The sequence below is a fragment of the Hibiscus syriacus genome, unplaced genomic scaffold, assembly GCF_006381635.1.
Source record: "Hibiscus syriacus cultivar Baekdansim isolate YM2019G1 unplaced genomic scaffold, ASM638163v2 tig00113301_pilon, whole genome shotgun sequence".
In the NCBI taxonomy this organism is placed as follows: Eukaryota; Viridiplantae; Streptophyta; class Magnoliopsida; order Malvales; family Malvaceae; genus Hibiscus; species Hibiscus syriacus.
In genome coordinates, this window is record NW_024063453.1 from 188,201 (window position 1) to 211,989 (window position 23,789).

General features: G+C 32.1%; 2 protein-coding genes and 1 pseudogene across 2 annotated transcripts; 1 reads left to right on the forward strand and 2 right to left on the reverse strand.

The window, feature by feature from the left end:
• Positions 1–1,246: 1,246 nt before the first annotated feature.
• LOC120186144 (E3 ubiquitin-protein ligase DIS1-like) lies at positions 1,247–4,022 on the reverse strand. The gene is made up of 4 exons (XM_039190165.1): positions 3,956–4,022; positions 3,202–3,430; positions 2,134–2,520; positions 1,247–1,817 (listed from the first exon to the last, which is right to left on the reverse strand). Exons 2-4 carry the CDS (start codon positions 3,409–3,411, stop codon positions 1,497–1,499), a joined length of 918 nt encoding a protein of 305 aa, XP_039046096.1. The 5' UTR covers positions 3,412–3,430; positions 3,956–4,022; the 3' UTR covers positions 1,247–1,496.
• A 7,974-nt stretch (positions 4,023–11,996) lies between these two features.
• LOC120186147 (FT-interacting protein 3-like) lies at positions 11,997–14,294 on the forward strand. The gene has a single exon (XM_039190167.1). It carries the CDS (start codon positions 11,997–11,999, stop codon positions 14,292–14,294), a length of 2,298 nt encoding a protein of 765 aa, XP_039046098.1.
• A 3,104-nt stretch (positions 14,295–17,398) lies between these two features.
• LOC120186148 lies at positions 17,399–22,651 on the reverse strand (annotated as a pseudogene).
• Positions 22,652–23,789: the final 1,138 nt, after the last annotated feature.

Here is a 23,789-nt window from a genome sequence, read left to right on the forward strand (position 1 = left end):
ATTGGTATTTTGGGGAGAAAATTGATTTACAAGAGATTGAAAGAAAAATTATTTTAGGGCTTATTATATGGGCTGGGCCTTTGGGTTTCACTTCTAAAACTCATTTGCTCCTTCTTAGGCATTTTTACAAGAACTATTCTCTCATGTATTAGTGATAAAAAAAATTATAGAGCATAGTTTTAAGATTGTCATGTATTATATTTAATATTTATGGTTATAAACTAAGGAAAAAAGTCACAATCATATGGTGATATATGTACTATTTGACTGAATTATTAAATTGAATTAAATTTAGGACTAAATTGATAGAATATATAAATATTAAGGACCAATTACATAATTAAATCAAATATTCTAACAACCATGTCACCTCTTTCAATAAATCTTAATGACACGTGGATTGATTGGAACACTTAAATAGTTAAGTGATTTGATTGACAAAATTTCATAATTGATGGTCAAAATGAAAAAGAGACAATAGTTAAGTTGTCATGCGAATAGCTTATCTACAAAATAATCAATGTCATCCTTTGATCAACATAAATCGTTGTTGACAATTATGATGTTGATGTGGCAGTTCACAACGCTAACATGATAGTTCATTGTGCTGACATGGTAATTTATTGTATTGATGGTTCGTTCTATGGGTGATTGATTTTTTTAAAAGATTTAGGACTTAATTGATTCTTTTAAAAAGTTTGAGGATTTAATTGATTCTTTTAAAAAGTTAGAACTCTTATTTAATCTTTAAAAAATAAAAATTAACAATTATTTAAAATTTAAAATATACGAATATTAAAATATTAAAAAAACTAAATATTACAAAATTACTAAAAAATGCTATTAAAGTTTTCCCAAAAAAAATAAAATACCAAAAAACTATAAAATGATATATTAAAAACATAAAAAAAACAAAATTTAAAAATATTTATAAAATATTAAAAATTTTGAACATTTTCATCAGAAAAGATCTCTTATAAATTTGAATTATGTTCATCATATTTTATGCGGTTCTCTCTTGTAAGTTTGAATTTCGTTCACCATATTTTCAGTGGTATTTATCTTGCATTAGAGTGACAAAACTCGATGAAGGTGGTATTCTATATTCTACCATGTGTCTTATTTTATTTCGTTGAAAATTTTCCAGTGTTTTTTTGTAATTTTATAATATTTAATTATTTTTTAATATTTTAAATTTTAAATATTTTTTTTAATTTTAATTTGTTTGTACCATAAAAACCTTGTATTTTGCACCATGAAAACCTGCATTTCTAATTACCTCTAAATTGATTACAGGTAGATACCAGATTTTGACATTAATGTTAACATCTTTCAATTCATGCATTTGACGCATGGATAAGCAAAGAGAGCTTGCCCCCTCAACAAACCAAGAAACACATGACCAGAAGACCCGTAAAACGTATTAAAATAAACCAACCTACCGGCTATTACGACAAAACAGAATCGGAGGCAACTTGGAGATGGCACTCCCACGATTACTGCTCTTTCCATATCCTACCTGTCACTCTAAGCTTCAACTCCTTCCTGTCTCCTCCCGAGAAGAACAAAGCCATGTTCCGTTGGATGATGAGACCATCGAAACTGTCACGAACCTTCCGATGACTGTCTCTTATGCTCCTTGGCACCCCTTGCCAAGTCAACTTCCTCCCATTCCCACCCACCTCAAGGCTGTAGCTATAGTTCTTTGCCTCGTTATCATCTCCCATAAACCGCAAGAATGCTATATAAACAGGAGCTATCCCGAGCTGGAAGGCTTCAAAATGCAGGCAAAAGTACTGACCATAGCAACTGAAAACCTAGAAATTGAAAAAATAAATCCAAAAATCAGAAGAAAAACAGAATAAAAATATCTTGTCCAAAAGTAGAAATCAACTTCATAACAGCAAAGCCACTTTGATAGATTCAGTTCCCCTCTATGCATGTGGTAGAACAATATGACAATACATTGGTAATGGACTTTATACAACCCTTTGTCCATTACGAATCTGATGAGAATTCAGAAAACAAATTTCCAGTTTTTGAAATTAGCAGAAATGGTATAATAATCCATCTTCTTGAGGATTGAGAGAAATCAAAATATGAAAGAAAATATGAAGGACATGGTAATAATACCGTTAGCATCCATGTAGCATTCTCAACCTCATGCGGATTTGATTTGACATAACGATGGTTGAAGGTGCTGCCACTGTGCATGTCAACTTTGTGATCATCTTTCAGGTGAGCAACAAGAAAAGGAATATCACCAACAACTGTACATTCTGATCCAGCATAAGGGCAACTATATGGTCTATATGAACACTGCAACTCGTGTTTTAGCTTGCTGTAATATGGATAGCTACCTACGCACCCATAATTTTGATATTTACAGGGAAGCTCAAGAAATGCAGCAACCTTCTCCAATGCAAGACATCTAATATTACCGAGCTCATGCCTGCATGTGGGGCACCGATTGTGTACCCTTGGCTTGCAACCAGAACACAGTGTGTGTCCATTTGAGCACTGCACAGAGAAAGAAAACGGACACTAAGTTTACAGTATTCGTGTTCACTGTTAAAAAGAATAACAGAATACAATACATACACATGAATATTCACAACCGATAAAGTGCACCAAATCAGGAATTTCATGTCATTCTCTAAGTATACAATAAATCATAGCATTATCCTCCAATGTGAAGCTTCTATTTTCTGGGGGTATTAACACTGACATTGATTGAAACTTCCTTTTCCCCTTTCAATATCAAATTTTAATGCATTTATCTAAACAAATTAATTCAATGATTCAAAACTACAACTTGCTTAAAGGTAAAGTAATGATCAATGGCTAGAGTAAAACAAAAAAAAACCATAAAAGATAACTCATTGAGGATTTTTTACCAGTTAAGGAACACATTGAGCCTTTTGGACCGGTTAGGGTGTAAGATAATGCTCAATGGCAAGTGTGTGCAATATAGATTCATCTTCTGCATACATATGGTTGGTAAAAATATCTTTAGGTATGAATTAGTATTAGTAACCTATGTTGCTTGGACTCTTCATTGTTCTTTAAGTACCCATGTCCGAGACTCACAAACATAACAAGGTTCCCATGGATAGCAAGAGATTACCCAACACAAATAATAGTATCCTTAAACGATTTCTTGAAAGTAATCATCAACTACAACATTTCAGATGAACACACCTGATGAATTGGTGGGTACATTGCATTTAAGCAAACAGGGCACTCCAACAGTTCCCGAACGCTGCCGGACACAACCAAATTTGGTTTTGTAGCGGGTTGAGTAGGATCATTCACAGGTTCACTATCCAAAATGTCTTCATTTTGCGGCGGAGGATCTATAACCTCAAGCTTGCTTTGCAAGTCATCAAAAATTGGGTTCCCAGATGCCATGCTAATACCTATGTGCAATCTAAAGTGAAAGGAAAAAAGAAAAGCTCAAAATCAGTTGAATTTCGCATACTATAAAATTGTTTTATCTGAATCAAATTCCAACAGGAAGTTATTATGTTAAATCATAAATGGCTACTCCGAGCCGGTAGTAAGAAATGCTATCATTTAAACGCCAAGAAGTAAACACACTTTTAATACTTCAGCTTAATTTTTTCCATACATCACCACTAACCCTCATGAAACTATATTCCACCATAAACAATTAATGGGTAAAAACTATTTCATTACAATTCAACGAACACTCGATCATCTGCAGTAACTTATTCGTACAATCTTTTCTCTCAAACCAACATAAATGGATATCCAAAAAAACACAAAGATTAACCTAGATTTTTTCTTTTTAACAAGGAATTTAAGAATCAACAAAATGAATGCAATTAGCTAATATTTGATCAATTAAACCAATATATCCATCAATGCATATCATCAAAATTAATACACTTAAAAAGAAAGAAAGAAAATCAGCAGGGCTAAATATTCTTACCACCCAATTCTTTTAAAATCCCAATCCTTTCTCTTAAATTCACCCCCAGCTCTGAATTCCGCTTAATCATCCAAAAAGAAGACAGATATTTATGAGAAAATCAGGTTAAAACTTTTTTTCTTGGAAATACCCAACTAATATACATAATTGTTTCAAGTTATAACAATGTAGAGAAAAACATAAAAATAAACCCTAAAAATGAGAAGAAGAAAACTACATTTTCTAAAAATAGAACCCCTGAAAGGAATCAAGAAGATCTAGAATATTATAAGAAAAAAACCGTCACAACCAACCAAAGAAAAAATCCATGAAATAAAAATACCCTACCTTCAATTCATACTCAAAAACACATTTGAATAAATAGAAAAACCTTCCAAATACGATAGGAGACGGTTCAAAATGAAGAAGAAGAAGAAGAATAAAAAAGAGAGAGTTTTATAAAGAAAATGAGGAACGCTCCATTTTCTTTTCCCTCTTGTAGATATTATATGGGATAATTTGACAGAAATAAACCGGAGAATTTAAAATGATAGATAGAGAGGAGGATGGGTGTTTGGGAATTGGATTGGAAGACAGCAATTTCCGTGAAAGCACAAACATGGGTAAATTCCACAATTAATGGTTGAACTTTATTTTCACTTCTACTTTAATCATTATATTTTAAAACATTTTAATTTAATAATTAAACTTTATACATTTTTAATCACTAAGTTGTTTTCCACTTTTCTCGGTTATACTTTGATGACAGAACTTATTTTAATATTTTCTTCAACCAATTTGCATTTAAAATAAAGGGTTAAGTACACGAATGATCATTTATGTTTGTGTTTTGTTCACTTTTGGTCATTAATTTTAAAATACATAAGATATGGTCACGTTGGTTCTTATTTAATTAAGATGATCACCACGAGTTAATTGCAGTTAAATATTTTGATATAATCACACATTTAGTCCATGTTATTTACATTTTCTCTCAAGGTAGTTATACTTTTAATAAATTAAAATAAATTTAATCCTCCAATCAAATGAAGTCACATGTCATTGGTACCATATGTCACGTCATGTCATGTGTCACCATTCGATTGGAGGGACTATTTTTACTTTAATATAACAAAGCAAATTGTTGGAAAAATAAATATATTAAATTAAAATAAATTAGTCCTCCAATCGAATGATAACACGTGGCATGACACATGACACCAGTGACACATGACATCATTCAATTGGATGATTAAATTTATTTTAATTTATTAAAATTATGACTAAATTTAGAGCATATGTAAATAATAGGGACCAAATGTGTGATTATATTAAAATATAACGTCACTTAATCTATTAGTTGTTAAACAATTAAATCGTGGTGACCACATCTTAAATAAATAAAATCAAAAGTGATCGTATCTTATTATATAAATAATAATTTTTTATTGGGAAAAAATTAATATGAGACATAAAATAATAATAATAATAATAATAATAAATATTATTATATAAATCAAATGATGAAAAAAATTAAAATTAAAATAGTGAAATGGAACTTGTATTTTTCGTGCTTAAACATGGAGTCGGATGAGTATGATCAGATAAATAAAAGAATAATTTTATTGAGACTTATATGAACAATTTTTTAATAAACATTTTTAAGTCAAGTCATAACATCGTTATAAAATTAATGATATAGTGAAAAAAAATGTATAAAGTTTAGTTATTATATTAAAAAAATTAAAAAAAATGATTAAATAGACGTGAGAAATATTTTCTAGAAGAAGCATTTAAAAAAAAACTAATAAGCTTTACACTAATCTATAATAATTAAATTTAAATAAATAAATGACTTAAATTTAATTAATTTTTTTAAAAAATTAAAATCTTAATATATTATATTTTCGAGTTGCTCACGAACTTTTCGAGTTGAGTATCGAGTAGCTCGTTTCGGCTCGTTAAAAGCTTCAATCGAGTCCAATTGAGTCAAATATTTATCAAGCTTTGATCGAGTCGATCTCAAGTAACTCGCAATCTGTATCATCTCATTTGCAACCTATTGATATGTGAACATTGCTTCAAATTAAATTTTTATGTCTAAGCTACTTTTTATCCAATCAGGTACTTAAATTTATATTTGAGGTTCAATTTAGTATTTGAACTTTTTAATTTATACGAATTTACTTTTTTTGGTTCGAATTGGTACTCAGACTTTATTTTTTTGGTATAAATTGATACTTATAGTAAATAACGTAGTTGAACTATTTTTGAACCGTTAAATCAAGTTTAGATATCAATTTTGATTTTTTGAACCTAAAAATTAAGTTCATATACATAATGAGACAACAACAATTCCTTAACCATTATCATTTAAGGTGATTTATGTTAGATTTTAAGTTTTTTAAAGTTAAATATACATCAAATATCTCTATACTTTTGGGGGGAAAGTCAATACGACTCTCTTATTATTTTTTCTTTCAATGTGGCCTCCAGCTCAGAAAATAAATTCAATATGACCCTTTGATAAACGTTTTTCATCGTTTGACCGTTATAGTACTGACATGGTAGTTTACGGTGTTGACGTGGTGGTCTATGGTACTGACATGGCAATCCACCTGCCACTTTTGAATTACTGATTTAGCCTATCTATCATGTTATCCCCTACGTTATTAGTCACTATGGATTGTCACTTCAACATCGTGAACCTTCACGTCACCACTGTGAACTATCACATTAGTACTACAACAGTTAACAACGAAAAACATTAGTCAAATGGTCACATTGAGTTTTTTTCAAAGTTGAAAGGCCACATGAAAAATAATACCATGGTCACATTTTTTTAGGGTAAACTATAACAGTAACCACCCAACTATTTAAATACATTCAATCATGTCACTTGTTAACATTTAACGGAAGTGCTGACATGACAATTAATAAAATTGGTATAATTACACATTTGATAATTGTTACTTATATATTATATCAATTTAGTTTTAATTTTAATAAATTAAAATAAATTTAATATTTGAATTAAATCATGCCACATGTATGACATTTGATTGCAGGATTTAATTTATTTAATTTAATAGTTTTATTTTGCACCAATCACATGTCACCCGGTGGAAAGAAAATTAAAGACAACAAAACAAGAAAGCAAGCAAGGAATCGAGCTTGGGTTCCTTTAGAGCTTGAGCAAGTGTTTAACCAATGAACCAAACACAACTTTTAACTTCAAATACACTGCATATGCTACATATTAATATTCATACTATGTTGGGTCGATTCGATGATTTCTTACCTTAAATTTTATCACCAATCCGATATGAATATATTAATATTTTAAAATAGTTAAAATAATATATTTATAATTATTTATTATAATTTAAAAGTATAAAAATAGTATATTTTTACCTTAAACCCAATCTGATCGAGTGGTAAAAATACCAGAAACTAGTCTTGGTGTAGCAGTTCAATCTGTTGCTTTGCCTCCTTGGACACTCGAGTTCGACTCCCCCAAAGCCCTTCCATTCAATTTATTTTCTTTTCATTAGGAGATGTCATGTGTAATCACATGATTGAAAGAAGAAATATATAAATTAAATTAAAAAGTCTTTTAAAATTATGACCAATTTGATAGATTATGTAAGTAATAAGGATTAAATGTGTAACTACATAAATTTTATTAACCGACACTTCAATACTTTTATTAAATGTTAACGGCAAGTGACCTAATTGAATGTTTTTAAATAAAGGAACTATAGTTTGGTGGTCACTAATATATTTTACCCTCTTTTTTAAAGTACAAGACATGCGACGTTTTTTTATAGATAAACTACATAAGTGACCACTAAACTATAATTCTTTTTCATTTTAACCACTGATGTTTCGATTCGATCAATTAAACTATTTAACTATTTAAATGATTTGATCAAGCTACTCGCCGTTTTTTTAACATATGTGATGATGTGATAGTTAATAAAATTGATATAATTATATATTTGGTCTTTTATATTTACATATTTTATCAATTTAGTCACTATTTTAATTCAATTAATTAAATTAATCCTCTTATCTGACCAATCAGGTGGTGACATGTGTCACCACATGTGTAAAGGTAAAACATGCTAAAATAGGAGAGAGCTGGGGGGATTCGAATCTGGGACTCCTTGGGAGTTTGGGCAAGCCTTTGCAACTGGTACAAACCATCTATTTGGTTTTAAAGTGTACAATATAAAATATTAAATTATGAAAACAAATATAATAAATAAATTATATTTCATATATATATATATATATTAAATTATAGTTAATGTAAACTAAAAAATAAAAGTAAATTTAATATTTTATTTTAAATTAAATTATTTTATTTTGTGATTTGAATTCTCTAAATTATTTTAATATAATTTTATATTTAATATACTTTATATGTTATTATTTAAAAATAATTTAAATAAAAATACTAAAACTCATTTTTATTTTGAGATTTGGATTTTCTAAATAATTTTAATATAATTTTATTTTTAATATAATTTATATATTATTATTTAAAAATAACAGAAAAATAATTTATATAATTTATATAAAATATTATGCACTTTAAAAATAACTCTAATATAATTTATATATTATTATTTCACACATCATGCGTGAAATAATCTCAAATACAATATATAAAATATTGTGCACTTTAAAACCAAATAGATGGCTTGGTCCAGCAAGAAAGGTTTTTTTTTTTTTTTTTGATAGATAAGAAAGGTTGTTTAGACCCCCAAGGAGTCCCTAGTTTGAATCCCTACAAGCTCTGTTTTATTTCAACATGTTTCCCCTTTACACAGTGGTAACACATGTCACCATTTAATTAGTAAAAAATTTTATTTAATTAAAATATTTAAATTAACCCTCCAATTATATGCTGACACGTGGTAACTCCAGATTGGAGGGTTAAATTTATTTTAATTGAATTAAAATAGTGACTGATATAATGTGTAAATATTAAGGATCAAATATACATTTATGCCAATTTTATTAACCGTCACATCATCACCTCCGTTCAAAATTAACGGGCAGTGGCTTGATTGAAACATTTAAATAGTTGGATAGTCTGATTGATCGAATTGAAACATCAGTGGTCAAAATGAAAAAGGGTACTAGTTTAGTGGTCACCGTGTAGTTTACCCCTTTTTTTAATGGAACGGTAAGCATCTACTTCAATACAGACATTAAGTACAGAAAAGCCAACATTTTCGAGCGTGAAACATACTCATCTAAATTTTGTTGTCGTTGTCGTCGTCATCTTCTGCCGCCATTCGATATTCCTGTGTTTTACCAACAGGTCGTGATCGAAGGCCGACTTATTTGCAACACAAGCCTTTGATGTTTGCAAGGAATTGTGAATTCCTGCTAACTTGTATTCGACTGCATATGTTGCTTTCAATGCCTTCATGGCTCATGCTATATCTACCAAAGTTTGACAGTGATGTTAGGTGTGAATTCATTCATCTTCCCAAACTGATTCAAGCCTCGGGTTGTAGCCCCATACGGACCCAAGGTCCGTTAGACCAGTAGTATAAATCTGGAGAAGAAGGGAGCATGGCAGCTTATTGGCCTAAAATCCAGAAGCCACTTGCTTCGTTTTTTGCGCCACATTGTAGCCCTACACGTCTGGAAACTAAACGGGACAGTCCTTAAACGGGGTAGCCTACTAACGTACCACCAAACCAACTTCAAGCCATCTTGTACATAAGCAAAACATGTCGGATTAAAATCCATAATTGTTGGGTGGCTCTGAGTCAGTCACCACATGTTTGTAAAACAGACAGATCGAACAACGGTTAAAGAGGACGATGGTTAAAGGACATGGCAATGACATCAAAGATGAGGGTTAGGAGAGATTTTTTTTGTTTTGTTTTGGGATTATATTTTAAGCTTTTTTTTATGAAGAGGGAGAAAAAATAGATTTTTGGAAGTTTAAGGGTTAATTTTAAAATTAACATTTTTAACGTGTCGTCATGCCATCGAATTGACAGGAGTTAACAGTCTATTGATCAAAATGTTAAAAAACGAATACCGTAAGTGAGCAAAATGTTACTTTTTTTCAAAACTATTGACCAAAATAAGGCATGACAAAAATAAAAGCGATCATTTACCCTTTATTTTAAAAAGAATTTAGGGTAAATTACGTATTTAGTATTTAAATTATTAGTTTTAGTTCATTTTAACACCAAAATTTTTAATGTTTTCAAAATCATACCTAAAATTTAATTTTTATCTCATTTTAGTATACCGTTCAAAATTTAATGTTAATTTTGAAAAAAATTGAAATTTAGGTATTAAATCGTACAAAAACTAATAGTTTAGGTACTAAACACATTAAGTTTTTAACGGTATGGTACTAATATGAAACAAAAACTAAACATTAGGTATGATTTTAAAAATATTGAAAGGTTAGATACTAAAATTGAGAGTTTAGGTACTAAATACATAGTTTACCCAAGAATTTAAAGAGTTTTAAACTAAGTTTGTAAAGTTTGACATACTTTTCGACATTAAATTCGTATTTAAGAGGTGAATACGAGTGAACTCAAAATTTTAGATCTAACGATCATCGGAAATGGAGATCGACAATCATCAATAATGAAAACTAATGTTGACCTACAATAATGATGAGTGATGGTCGATATCGGAATTTTTTTTAATAGAATAAGGGGTTAAATTGATATTTTATCTGAAATTTATAAATTAAATTAACATTTAATCTAAAATTTAAAATTAAATTAATATTTCATCTAAAATCTAGAAAAAATTTAAAATTTAAATAATTTTATTAACATGTCATATCTTAAAACCAAAGAAAATTAATGATTCAACGATAGAAATAGGACAAATTAAAAAAAAAGTAATCATAATGTAACTTTTTAAAATAATGCTTAATTATAAAATTAACGTTCAAACTATATCGCTTTTCACGAATAGGTGCTTAAACTATTTTTTGAATGACCTCCATGCCTAAGTTACAAACGTTACTACTTTAAGAGCCCGAGTCATAAACGCCGTTCATTTCATTCTTTAACTGACACATGTCACATTCTGATAATTTTAAAATCAAAATATATATTTATAAAAAAAACTATTTTCTTTTAAATTGTAAAAAAAAATCCAAATCCCTAAAAATCCTAAATCCCTAACCCGCCCCTTTTTAACCACGACCACTACAACCAATGTACTTTCTGTCATCCTCCTAGTTATAGGTCACCGTAGTTGCTGCAGTTAGTCATCGAAATCACGATTTTCGTCTTAGGGTTCGTGGAGTTACAAAACGTCAATTGGCTATTGATCGACCATCAATTAGTTGCGATTTCATACGATATTGATCATCAGGGGAGTTAAGATTAGGTGAATCTTCGTCGACGACAAAAAGATGGGATTGGTGTTGGTTTAAGGGTTAAAATAAAGGTTTTTAAAATATTATATTTTTAAAAATATAATATTTTTAAATATAATTTTAATTTTAAATAAAATTTTTAAAATTACTAGAATACTTGTCACTTAAGGAAAGAAATTACCTAGGTTTACCGTCCAAAATCATTCGAAAAAATAATAATTTAAGCATATATTAGTGAAAATTATTCAAATAGATTCAACCTGTATAAAATTCCATTGCCGTCAGACAAGCTGACTCAGTGTCGCAAGTCGTCTTCCTCTTCTCTCTCGCCTTCAAGTTTACAGACCAGAAAATAAGGTAGTTTTTAGAAAGCCTAAGCCTAAATTCAACATTGGTTTATACTTGAGTCGATCGTGGAAGATGTTTTGAGTTATCTGCTTTCTCTTTCAACAATGAAAACATCGAAATTTGCATGTTTTGAAATCTAAACCTCTTCTCTTATGTCCCAATTCATACAGTTTGCGTATAATCTCAATACCATTATGGGAAACTGAGTTGCCTTAAAGTATATATATACTTAATCTGTTTTACGCTATGTTTTGTTGGGTTTTCCACTGTTCATTTATTTTTGCAGAAGATTCTAACGTTTGATCCCTTCTTTCAAGTTCTCTTCGCACAATGGAAGGTGAAGAAATAGACTATTCTTTGAGGGAAACCAGACCGAACATCGGCGGTGACCGAGTCTCCGGTAAAAAAAACCTTGCATCTTCATTCGATCTCGTCGAGCAGATGAAGTTCTTATTTGTCAGAATAGTTAGAGCTAGAGATTTACCGCTGGAAACTCCCAATGGAATCATGAATCCTTATGTCGAAATAAAAATCGGGAACTATCGCGCGACGACAAAGTATTTTGAGAAGAAACCGGATTCCGAATGGAACCAAGTTTTCTCCTTCGCAGTATATCGGTTGCAGGGTACAACCATGGAGATCAATGTGATCAATGAGGATGTGATTGGTAAAATCACCATTTCTTTGCATGATGTTCCAACTTGTCTTCCCCCTGATAGTCCCCTTGCCTCACAATGGTATAAATTGGAGGATAATAATGGTGTCAATGTAGGGAAAGGTGAATTGATGTTGGCTATCTGGTATAGCACGCAAGCCGATCGTGTGTTTTCCAAGGCTTGGCATTCGGATTCGGCGACTGTGAGCGGCAAAAGCCTTTCGAATACTCATTCGAAGGTGTATCTTTCGCCGAAACTTTGGTACCTTCGAGTTAACGTAATTCAAGCACAAGATTTAGTTTTGGGTCACAAGGGTCGGAATCCTGAAGTTTATGTCAAGTCTGTTGTTGGGGATGTGATATTGAGGACCAGAGTTTCCCCTGATAAGAATGTGAATCCTAAATGGAATGAGGATTTGATGTTTGTTGTTGCCGAACCATTTGTTGATCCGTTAATCATAACGGTAGAAGATAGGCTCGAAAATAATACAATCCGACATTTAGGGAAGTGCGTAATTCACTTGTCGGATGTCGATCAGAGGCTGCTACCCTTACCGGCTGATCCAAAGTGGTACAATCTTGAAGACGTGTTTGAAGATGGTGTGAGGAAAAAGGATAATTTCTTTAGTAAGCTTAACATGAGGGTAAGTCTTGATGGCGGATATCATGTGTACGATGAATCCGTTCACTTTGGAAGCGATTACCGGCCTACAGCGAAAGCGCTGTGGACGACTATGATCGGAGTTTTGGAGTTGGGGATCATAAACGCTACTGGTTTGCAGCCAATGAAGGTTAGAGATGGCCGTGAAACGACCGATGCTTATTGTGTGGCGAAATACGGACCTAAGTGGGTAAAGACTCGTACAGTAGTCGACAGTTTCGATCCGAAATGGAATGAACAATATACTTGGGATGTTTATGATCCGTACACCATGCTTACCATAGGAATTTTCGATGACTGTCACTTGCATGATAGCGATGTGGCCGGAGATGGAAAAGATCCGAGTATCGGAAAGGTAAAGATTCGACTCTCGACTCTGGAAAAGAACAAGATTTACACATATTCTTTCCCGCTTTTGGTGTTACAGCCTAATGGAGTAAAACGAACAGGAGAAATTCAGTTAGCTGTAAGATTTACTTGCACATCTTACTTTAACCTATTTCTGATTTACACCATGAATCCTTTGTTGCCTCCAATGCATCATATTTATCCGCTTTCGATCTATCAAGTCGACAATTTACGTAAACAAGCTATTCATATTCTCTGTTCGAGTCTAAGCCGGACCGAACCACCATTAAGGAGCGAAGTTGTGGAGTACATGTTGAACGGAGGTTCCACGACGTACAGTTTAAGGAAAGCCAAAGCTAATTTTTCCAGAATTTTGGCTACTTTAAAGTGCTTATCAGATGCTCGGAAATGGTTCGACGAAATCCGCAAGTGGGAGAATCCGACAGCAACCGTTGCAGTCATTGCAATCTACTGCATTATAGTTCTTAAACCAGACTTGATACTGCCAGCAGTGATTCTGTATAGTGTTCAAGCTATGATTTTCCAGTGGTGGAAGCGACCGATGCATCCGACACATATCGAGCAATCCCTTCCCGTAACAGCCGACGAACTGGACGAAGAGTTTGACACTTTCCCGTCTTCGAGACAATCTGATGTTCTCCGGATGAGATACGACCGGCTTAGAAGCATTGCGGGGAGAGTCGTGGGGGTGATCGGTGACATTGCAACACTGGCGGAGAGGTTTCACTCACTGCTAAACTGGCGAGACCCAAGAATTACACCAATCTTCCTTGTTTGTTGTGTTGTTGGATCTTTGATGTTATATTGTGTAATCAGTCTTGAAGTTTTTCTTATTTTTGTAGGAGTTTATGCAATGAGGCCTCCATTGTTGGGAAAAGATGTGTTAAATGCTCCCCAGAATTTCTTTAGTAGGTTGCCTACAAAAGCAGATTATACGTTATGAGTATAATATTTTTTTTCGAGAGTACTCTATGAATTAGTTGAGTTGAATTTTTTGTTTTATACCATCATTATTTTCTTTTATTTTTATTTTCTCATTTTATGTTGCATAAAAGCTATTTCAATATATCTTGAAATAATCTTTCAAGCATTCGAAAACCCTAAAATTTCAGTGATTAAAAAAATCAGTATAAATGATAGTTATTTCTATACTTCATTAAAATCATTGATGCTTCTATAAGTGGGGTTTTTTTTCCTATTACGTCTACGGGCCAAAAAATTAGTACAATAGAACACAGAAATTTATTTTGTGATCCATGACATTTGTTATAGTTTTCATTGAACTCGTCACGTTAACGTGATGAATTTTAATGAAAAATATATTTTATTGGATCGATTCGTATGATCCTAATTCAACATAAACTCATAAACTTCTTACATTTTTACTTAAGCTTAACCCTAGTTTGATTACCCGAGCTTGATGTTCCATTCATTCATCAAATCCATTCACTCCAATCATCAAATTATTTCAAATGATCTCACCTCCTCCTTTTACTCTCAATCTTTTGCATAAAAGCATTTCATCCTTGAATTTTCGGTGGTATATTAAAAATTAGTTAAATCTTATTTTTTATTTAATATTAAATAATTAATTTTAAATATCATCAACTGGATTTGTATTTAGTGGCAGTCATAAAATTTTATACTAGGAGTGAAATTCTAAAATTATAGAAAGACAAACTTATAAAATTCTAGACGACAAAAATAAATTATCAACAAAAAAATATAAAAAATAACTAAAATATATGATAATTTAAAATTTTCAGAGAGCAACAAACCCACTTGTCTTTACTTAGAGTTAAGATTTTAGATTTTAAGATGTTAGGTTAAAATATATAGGTTGTATAAAAGAAAGTTTACACATCATTTATATTCAACAATATTTCTATGTGCACGAATCGAGTGGTCTCTGTGATAAAGAAATGATTATTATTCCTTAATACATGAGTTCGAACACCATGAACGTCGGGTTGTGAACTTTAATGTTAAAGAGTTTAGAATTATCTTAAAACAGATAATGTCTTATGCTTACCCAGATTAATTAAAAAAACAATAACTCTATATAAATAATCATTCCATCCACTAGCAGTGTAAAAGAACTACTCCACAAACGAGGATATATTGTTAATATGCGAATAATATTTGAATGATCTTTTACTCTAACTAATAACTTTAAACTCTAAAAACATTAAAATTTTAAAACCTAAATAAAACATATATACATAATAGAATCTTAATTGTAAATTTTTCACAATCAATATATATAAGATTATGATCAATTTATATCATATAAACTTTTTTTTTAAATTACACAAATTTAAACTCGTTGGATGAGAAGAAATAAATGACTAAGATTTATTTTTTTTTCTGGTAAATATCTTCACATTTACTAAAGTTAATCTCACTCGATTATTTAATCTCATTCAACTTTCTTAATTTTGTGTAAAACTAAAATATTTTACACAACATAATTGAATCCTATCTTATATATATAAAGAGGGAGAGAGATTTATTATTTGTAATCAAATTAACTTGATCAAAATAAATAGGACATGTAAACTTAATTTTTTACACAACCTGCCTATTTTAGTTCAAAATTTTAGAATCTAAAACCCTATTTATAAATATAAACTTTAAAACACTAAAATATTAAACTAAAAACCTTAAATAACATAATATTAAAATAGACAAATTTCTGTAAACTAAAAACTAGAGTTTACGTTTAGGATTTAAGTTTAGGGATCTAAATTTTAGGATTTTCAATTAAAATATACATATTATATAAACAAAATCACATCTTGTGTATCAAATGATAGCTTCCTCTCTCTCTATATATATGGACTATTATCTCATGCGATGACTATGAATAAAATCCACAAACAAGGTTTTAATGATTCATGTGTTATAATCATTAATTAGGGTTTAGATTTAAGACTTAAGGTTTAAATTTAAGATTTAGAATTTATAACTTACAGTAATTAGAGTTAGAATCTACTTACATAATATAAAACTCTGTTAGTTTTACACAAATTTAGAATCGTTGAATGAATATATATATATATATATATATATATATATACACACACTTTTTTTAGAATTGTTTGATAAGTGAAAATAGATGACTGAAATTATTTCATTTTTTTTGTGAATATCTTCTCATTTCACTATTAATTCCAACTATCTATTTTTATTCATCTAACTATCCAAAAAAGAGTAAAATCAAAACGTGTAATTAACTATCCAAAAAGGGTAAAATTAAAAAGTTTTACACATGCAAAACTGAGATTCAAACGCAAGATATATTGAATGTCACCTCTAAAGGTTAACTAGTGAATAGCAGCATCGAAACAAGTACGAGAAACATGCAACAAATCAAAATGTTAACTCTATATTAAGCATCCGACATAAAATCAATTAGTAATAGACACAAAAGCTCGAATATAAGAAAATATGTAATTTACCCTAGAAAGCATATGTAACTCAGGATTAAACAGATGTGGGATAATACATTTATTTACTAAAATGAATCCTTTTTTTTTAACAATTTAAGCTAATAACGCACACACATTGTGCATCAATTCTACGACCGGTTTAGCCATTGGAACTTCCAATTAGAGTAAAGCTGTAGAGGAAGAATAAAAGTGGCAATATCAATTTGCCAACACCACCTATGCTTCCGAAACTCGGGTGTAAACATTAGATATGAGTATATATCGACACACGAATGATTCGGTTTTTTTTCTCAAGATTTTCTATTTATTTGGAGTCCTTGGAATGTTACATTCCCATTCTCCACACTCTTATCTAAGCGTCTTAGACACAAGTGTCTATACGAATATTTTAAGAAAAATGAAAAGTCATAACAACATAAGTCAACACTTAGAATGTTTCACAGAGTTGGATGATGTTGCACATCAGGAAAGGGTATAGATTAGAGGACACACATAAAGCAGTTGCCTCCACGGAGTATGTTAGAGGATAGACAGACAAACGGAGAATTTCGAACAGTAGATTCATAACTAAAATTGATTACCTATGCAGGTTTCGTTTATAGAAGGGGACAAAAGATGTCCACATATTCTGGAAATGATGATGTTTTACAGCTCTGGATCCCGCCAATCGTTGAAGATTCAGCTAAGCTAGGATGATTTCCATGGGAGCATGATAAGTTTGAAAGGATCTGCTGACAAGAAAAGGAGCACCTTCGAACTACCAGTAAATCCATATAATAATCCGAAGCATATATTTAATAGGCATGGAAGTAAAGAAAGTAATTACTCTTAGAAGAGTTCCAGATTTCTGTGAGAGGCTTCAACCTCTGCATCAGCAGGATGATTGTTTGTCGCATTCTAGGAAGCATCTACGAAAGGGCTGTTCTTAAATTGCTCTACATGTTTGCGGTCCAACAATGGTGAAGGAACTTTTGAGACCTGGTGAGTAAGATTTCTTTTAACATGTGAATTGTCTAACTCTAATATGCAATGCATCGGCAAACTCATTAAACTCACTGTTTTGCGTTCACATGGGAGCTTTATGGAAGCAAGTGATTCAGGAGTCTCTGGATGCTTTCTGGACAAAACCGGAGGCCGATGGAAGAGTAAATGAGCAACAGTACGATCTATGGGATTGGTCTCTGTTTCTGTTTCAGACATCCTGCACAATTATGTTCAAGGAAAATAAGATGAGACTTAAACTTCTAAGGCAAATCAACTGCGACAGAGTAAAATGCAGTATTAAAGGTTAGAGATGGATATTTTATGTCTAAAAAACCTTTTTTATCAGGGAAATACCTAAAAGTCTAAAAAACCAAATGAAACCATGATATTACTTTGTGTTTGTTAGAGGATGCGCTGATCACTGAAACTTATAAGATCTTCACAGAGTAGTTAATCCATATATGTAAGCATGTAGTTCTTAAACTTAGACAAGAACCACACCCAGGCTATTAACAGCATGAAAAACAGAATAAATTTGTGGCACAAGGAACTTATTTTTAGCTTCTCATTTTAGCAGACACTAGTTACATGAAAAAAGGGGGATTGAATCTTGACAATAATAGAATGACACGGTGCAGGATGAAAGGATTCTGCTCGAGCCAGTTTTATGGTTTGATTCATTAAGAGCGAGCAGAATTCCATTCGTGAAACACTTGAGCATGTTTTTTATCATCAATTTCAGATAGAAACAAGATTATAGAAGAATTCAGTTTTGACAGGAAAAGCAGACTGAGGATAACCTTTTGAAGGATTACATAAAAGCAGGTTTGCCATAGTGTAGAGTTCACTAACCTGTTATGGTTCTTATCTTCTTCTTTTGAAGATTCATTTTCATCCTTGATAATTATGCTAGTTCTGCTCGTTTCACTAGCATAATGTCTCTGCATCGCACTTTGAGCCAACCGGAACAAGCTATCTCTTATGCAAAGTTAGTTCTGATATCCAGCTGCAAAACTAGGTTTGTTGGTATCACTAATTCCTTATTATCCTGCAAGGAGAGAAACGCACCAGCAAGTCATCATGCATACCTTTGCAATTATATCTTGTAGCTGATAGAGTACTCTGTCCTCCACTGAATGGTCATCAATTGCAACAGCAACCGTATTAGAGTAATTTTTCTCGAATGGGGAATTCGGGTCAAAAGAGGCAAGAGGGCTAAGATCTTCAACATCATCACCAAGTTGAAATCGTTTTCTTGACTAGAGTTTTCAAAGACAGAATGATTGGTACTTGGAACTTGATGAGTAAACTGCTGCTGTTGATTCTTAATGGCAAGCAGTGCCCGCATTTGCTGGCGCCACCTCAGTTTTTCGATCTTTTCCTGAGGGGTCATTCTCGAAGATTTTGAAGTTGGAGCTGACCTGTTTGCAGGATTTGACTTGATATGGGAAACATCATAACAAGGAAGCAAAGGTTGATGAGAAATTTCCCGGGACTGGATGTTGGACAAAATAGGTATCGTAGGATATTGGTTTGTAAGATTCCCATACGTGGAAGGGGCTACAAATGTGTTGATGTGTTGGTACTGAAGTGAGTCAGACCCTTGAAGCTGCCTCTGGTGACTCACAACTAAAGATGGAGAAGATTTTACCACAGAGGTTGCCAAATTCTTCTCACATTTAGTCAATGTATTTCCAGATGGAATCGGGGAATCATATAAATTCTGTACTAGTTTTGCCTGACCCGAGTTTTCTGTTTTATTTTAAATTTCAGCAGCTTATTCTGCCTATATTCCTGCACAGCGAAGTAGAACTAAAATAATACATTGACAACTAGAAGGGAATGCCTAAATCTATATTCTGGTAAATTAATGCAATACTTTATTTATTGATTATTTTCTGAGAAAAAGACAGCTATCATGCATTTTATATGTGCATAAATAGAAGCGTTTTTTAGTTCCTATGTTCAATCAATCTTTATCATTCCAAACGTCAATAGTTGTATAGTTATGAATCAGTTAACCTGTTGTCACTGTCTTTAGCTAGAAAACTTCAATATGTTACGAAGTATAATGTTGCCTGATAGTTATTTCCCTAATTCACATAATACCTAAAAGGTGGACCCTTTAGTTCAATAAATTATAGGATATAATGAATGTAAAAATATCTATATAATTTCACCTTCTCAGCCTATTCCAAACTACAAGTTATATCAGCGCATCTGCCAAAAGCTTGAATAAAAATTAAAACTACATTGCTGCAAGAGCTTGAAAGGTACTCTCAATATCGCATCTTCACCGGAAACTACAAAGTAGCATCAGACTTAGACTAGGAGAGGTACTTCTCTGCCTAGATGGTTTTTGTTGACGAACATTATTAGAAATATCATGAACTAATAACAACCCACTAATTTGGCGCACATAATAAACAATTCCAATCATATGTTTTCTTTATAGCTAACAAAATCATTTATTCAGATATACTTCAGTGAAAGATGCTATGTTCTTTCCCCTTCCCATGTAGCACCCCAAGAAAGGTTCTATAAACAGATTCCCATATAATGAATGAAACACCATAAATACTTGCCATCCCAATGACCAGGAAAGTAGCTTTTATGCTAAATCTTGAAGAGAAAAACCAGAAACCTAAGGCAAGAAGAATAGTAAGTATTAAGAGTATGATACCTTATCAGCCAAATCAATAGGGGGCAGATCTTTTTCAGCAGGGAGGTGAGACTTTAGTGGAGAGGTTTTTCCCCCGGTTTCAGCATTTGTCTGTGAAAGTGAATATAAATTATGTATTTCCTTAGGTTTGGTTAAAAGCATAAGAAACTGTCGAATTTTTTAGAGTCCTAACTATGTATACTTTACTGCTTTATTAAAAGTACAAGTTAGCAGATATATTCACAAAAGGACTGTCAAACGAAACATTTCAAGATATTCTTAGCGAGCTGGGAATGACAGATATTCATTCACCAGCTTGACGGAGAGTGTCGAATTGTATTAGAGTCCTAACTATGCTTACTTTATTGCTTTATTAAGAGTATCTACTGTTTTAGGAGTCTTTTTAAGTTTAAGATTCATTATTATCATTATCTCTGGATAAACATTATCCTCTATTATCTTCTAGTAAAGTATTTTATTAGGAGTTAATTACTAAGTATTAAATATGAGACATATGTCAACTGTTATGTGGTATCAGAAAATAAGAACTTCAGTTTGTTTCTTTCTGTTTCTCAGTTTCTCTTTTGTTTTTCTATCAGAAACAATGAATAATCATACATCATGTTGATGTTCCATACCTCCTCACATACGGATTTATTTCTATCTCCAGGAAATTCCACATTATGCAGACCATGAGATGTTGAACCATCCAGCTTCCCATAACTAAGAGTAATAGACAGAGTATCTTTTTGGTTATATTCTCTTTTCACTTCCAAGTTCTCAGATGTGCTCTTTAACACCCCTAATGCAAGACTAGGAGAGTCCACAATAGTGGGAAAAGATTTTTCAGGGCAGTTTGTTGCCTCTTTAGAAGAAGACCATAACTCATCAGCATTACCAAGATTTAAACTGCCAAATATTGGATAATCATTGCTGCAAAATCATCACTTGTAAGAATATTGAGCCAGAAGGATGTCATTGTATACGATAAAAGATGGATAAACAAGGAAAGGAACATTATGACAGGATTTCTCTTTTTTCCTCTGAGTGGCAGCGGGAATATCACACTCCTCTGTCCGCACAGGCTTTTTCGTATGCTAGTTTTTATTAAATTTGGAAAAGCAGTCAGGTTATTTAAGGACTATACTTGGAGAAAATAAAAGTAAAAACTTTCAAATTCAGAAGTCCAAGAAATAAATGGACATTATGTAAAGACAACAAAGGTTGTTCCACAGTGACAAAAGTTATCTCGCGGTTACTGACCATTTTCAAAAGGAAATAAGAGCTGAAGCAAATACTAATTGCTGATTGCAAGTTTCAGGTTAGATTGTCAAGGCAATGCTTTCATAAGTTACAAGAAACGATAAGTTGCTTTACCTTAAAATTCTATCAAGATCATCAAAGCTTCCAATCTTAGCCCAGCTGTAGTCAACAAAATCACCTTGTTCTTTACCTTCATTGGGATTTTAAAACATTTTAAGATATTTCTATGTTCAGTCATTTCTTCTGTTAAGAGAACGTGAATAACATATATTCTCACCATTTTTTGAGCTACATTCAGTTATTCCAACCAAATTGTCAGAAACTTCTCTAGCCATGGAATCATGATTACTTTTTTCTGTGCTAGATAAAGATAACTCTGGCCACAAGTCCATGCTATATATTGAGTTGGCAATCCCTCCATTTGCATTGAGATCGGAACCACCCTCCAACTTTCTTCTATGAAGATCAACTTTATCCCCAGGTGACTTCTGCTCAGTAGGCTTTATGGCGGCAGTTTCTTTAATCCATTCCTTCTTACTCAGACAGTTTTCACTTCCCTCTTGGTAAGGTACTATAAGGTCGTCAGTCTCACCAGCCTCGACCCATATTTTATTGTTAGCTGAAAATACAAACAAAAAAGGTCCATATCACCATTAATACCATAATTTTAAGCAATCAATGATATTTAATTAGAACAGAACAGTTGAAAAGCTATAGCAGAAATTAAATGTTATGCTCTTCACTACTCTCTACAATCAACACTGGCGCTAAAGATACTTTCACCATAGCAAAAAGATAGAAATGATTTAGAACTCTTAGAAGGATAGATTAGGTTTCTTCAACGGGAATTATGAACAAAACTCATCAAAGACTTTTTGCAGTCCAGATCATTACTTTGTTAACTTCTGTCATGCCCTCATTTATTCCATGAAGCCTCATATTTCTCTTTCATTTTGTTCAAATATCTTGGATTCACTCAAAATTTAAAAAAAAAGAAAGAAAGAAAAATCCTTCAACATGATTTTATTCCAAAAGTGACTTTGATCTTTAGAATGTTTACAGCTTATATGTTGATTGGACCTGGTGGTGTTTGACTATTTACATTGAATCACAATTCAAAGCACCCTTCCCACTAATTTAACTTCCATAACACCTCTTCTTTAATAATCAAACAAAATAAAAATAATAAAACACTGTTCACTCACTTGGATGTCAAGCTATCAGATTCAATCTCAAAAGGCTATTGCTTAAGCAAACAAACGTAATGGTCAAGATGCATTAGTGTCTCAACTGGGGGAAAAAACGTGAGACAAAGAAAAGCCTATGATGCAACTGTTCATGAAAATTTGCAGATTAGCTTACGCAGTCTTCACTAACACGCGAATATCAAGGATATAAATATTTATTCAAAAAATAAAAATCTCTCCTGGGAAGTCACTAATAAATAGCTCACTGATGTGAGCACAATGGCGTACGGTCTCGTGAAACAAAAACCGAGAAATTTAAGCATGAGAAAATAACCTCAGTGACCAAAAATACCTTATAATATACGATTTTAATCAACTTTTTTTGGATTTGCCAAAATGACCAACTAAATCGCAATGCGATCGATAATTCGCAACGCGATCTCTGGTATCGCAAATCAGTTTCCAGATTCGCAACGCGATTCTGACTATCGCATTGAGATTTTCCAAATTCGCGTTGCGATTTTCCTAATTCGCAATGCGAATACGTAAATCGCAATGCGAATCTGACTATCGCAACGAGATTCTGACTATCGCAACGATATTCTGACTATCGCAATACTGAATTTCAAATTCGCAACTCGATTTCTGAATTCGCAACAGGTTTTAGTTTCGCAACACAAATATTTTGGGTATATAACTACGCAGCAGCAACAACAACTCATAACCTAAATCCCTAAATCGCAACTCATTTCATCTCCATCTATCACTCTCTCCGGCAACATCCGTTCCTATATCCAACGACATCCTTCCCCATCCGGCAACAGGTTTTAGTTTCACAGCTCGTTTGTTTAGTAAATTAATTTACAATAATGAAATCATCTAATGTTGAT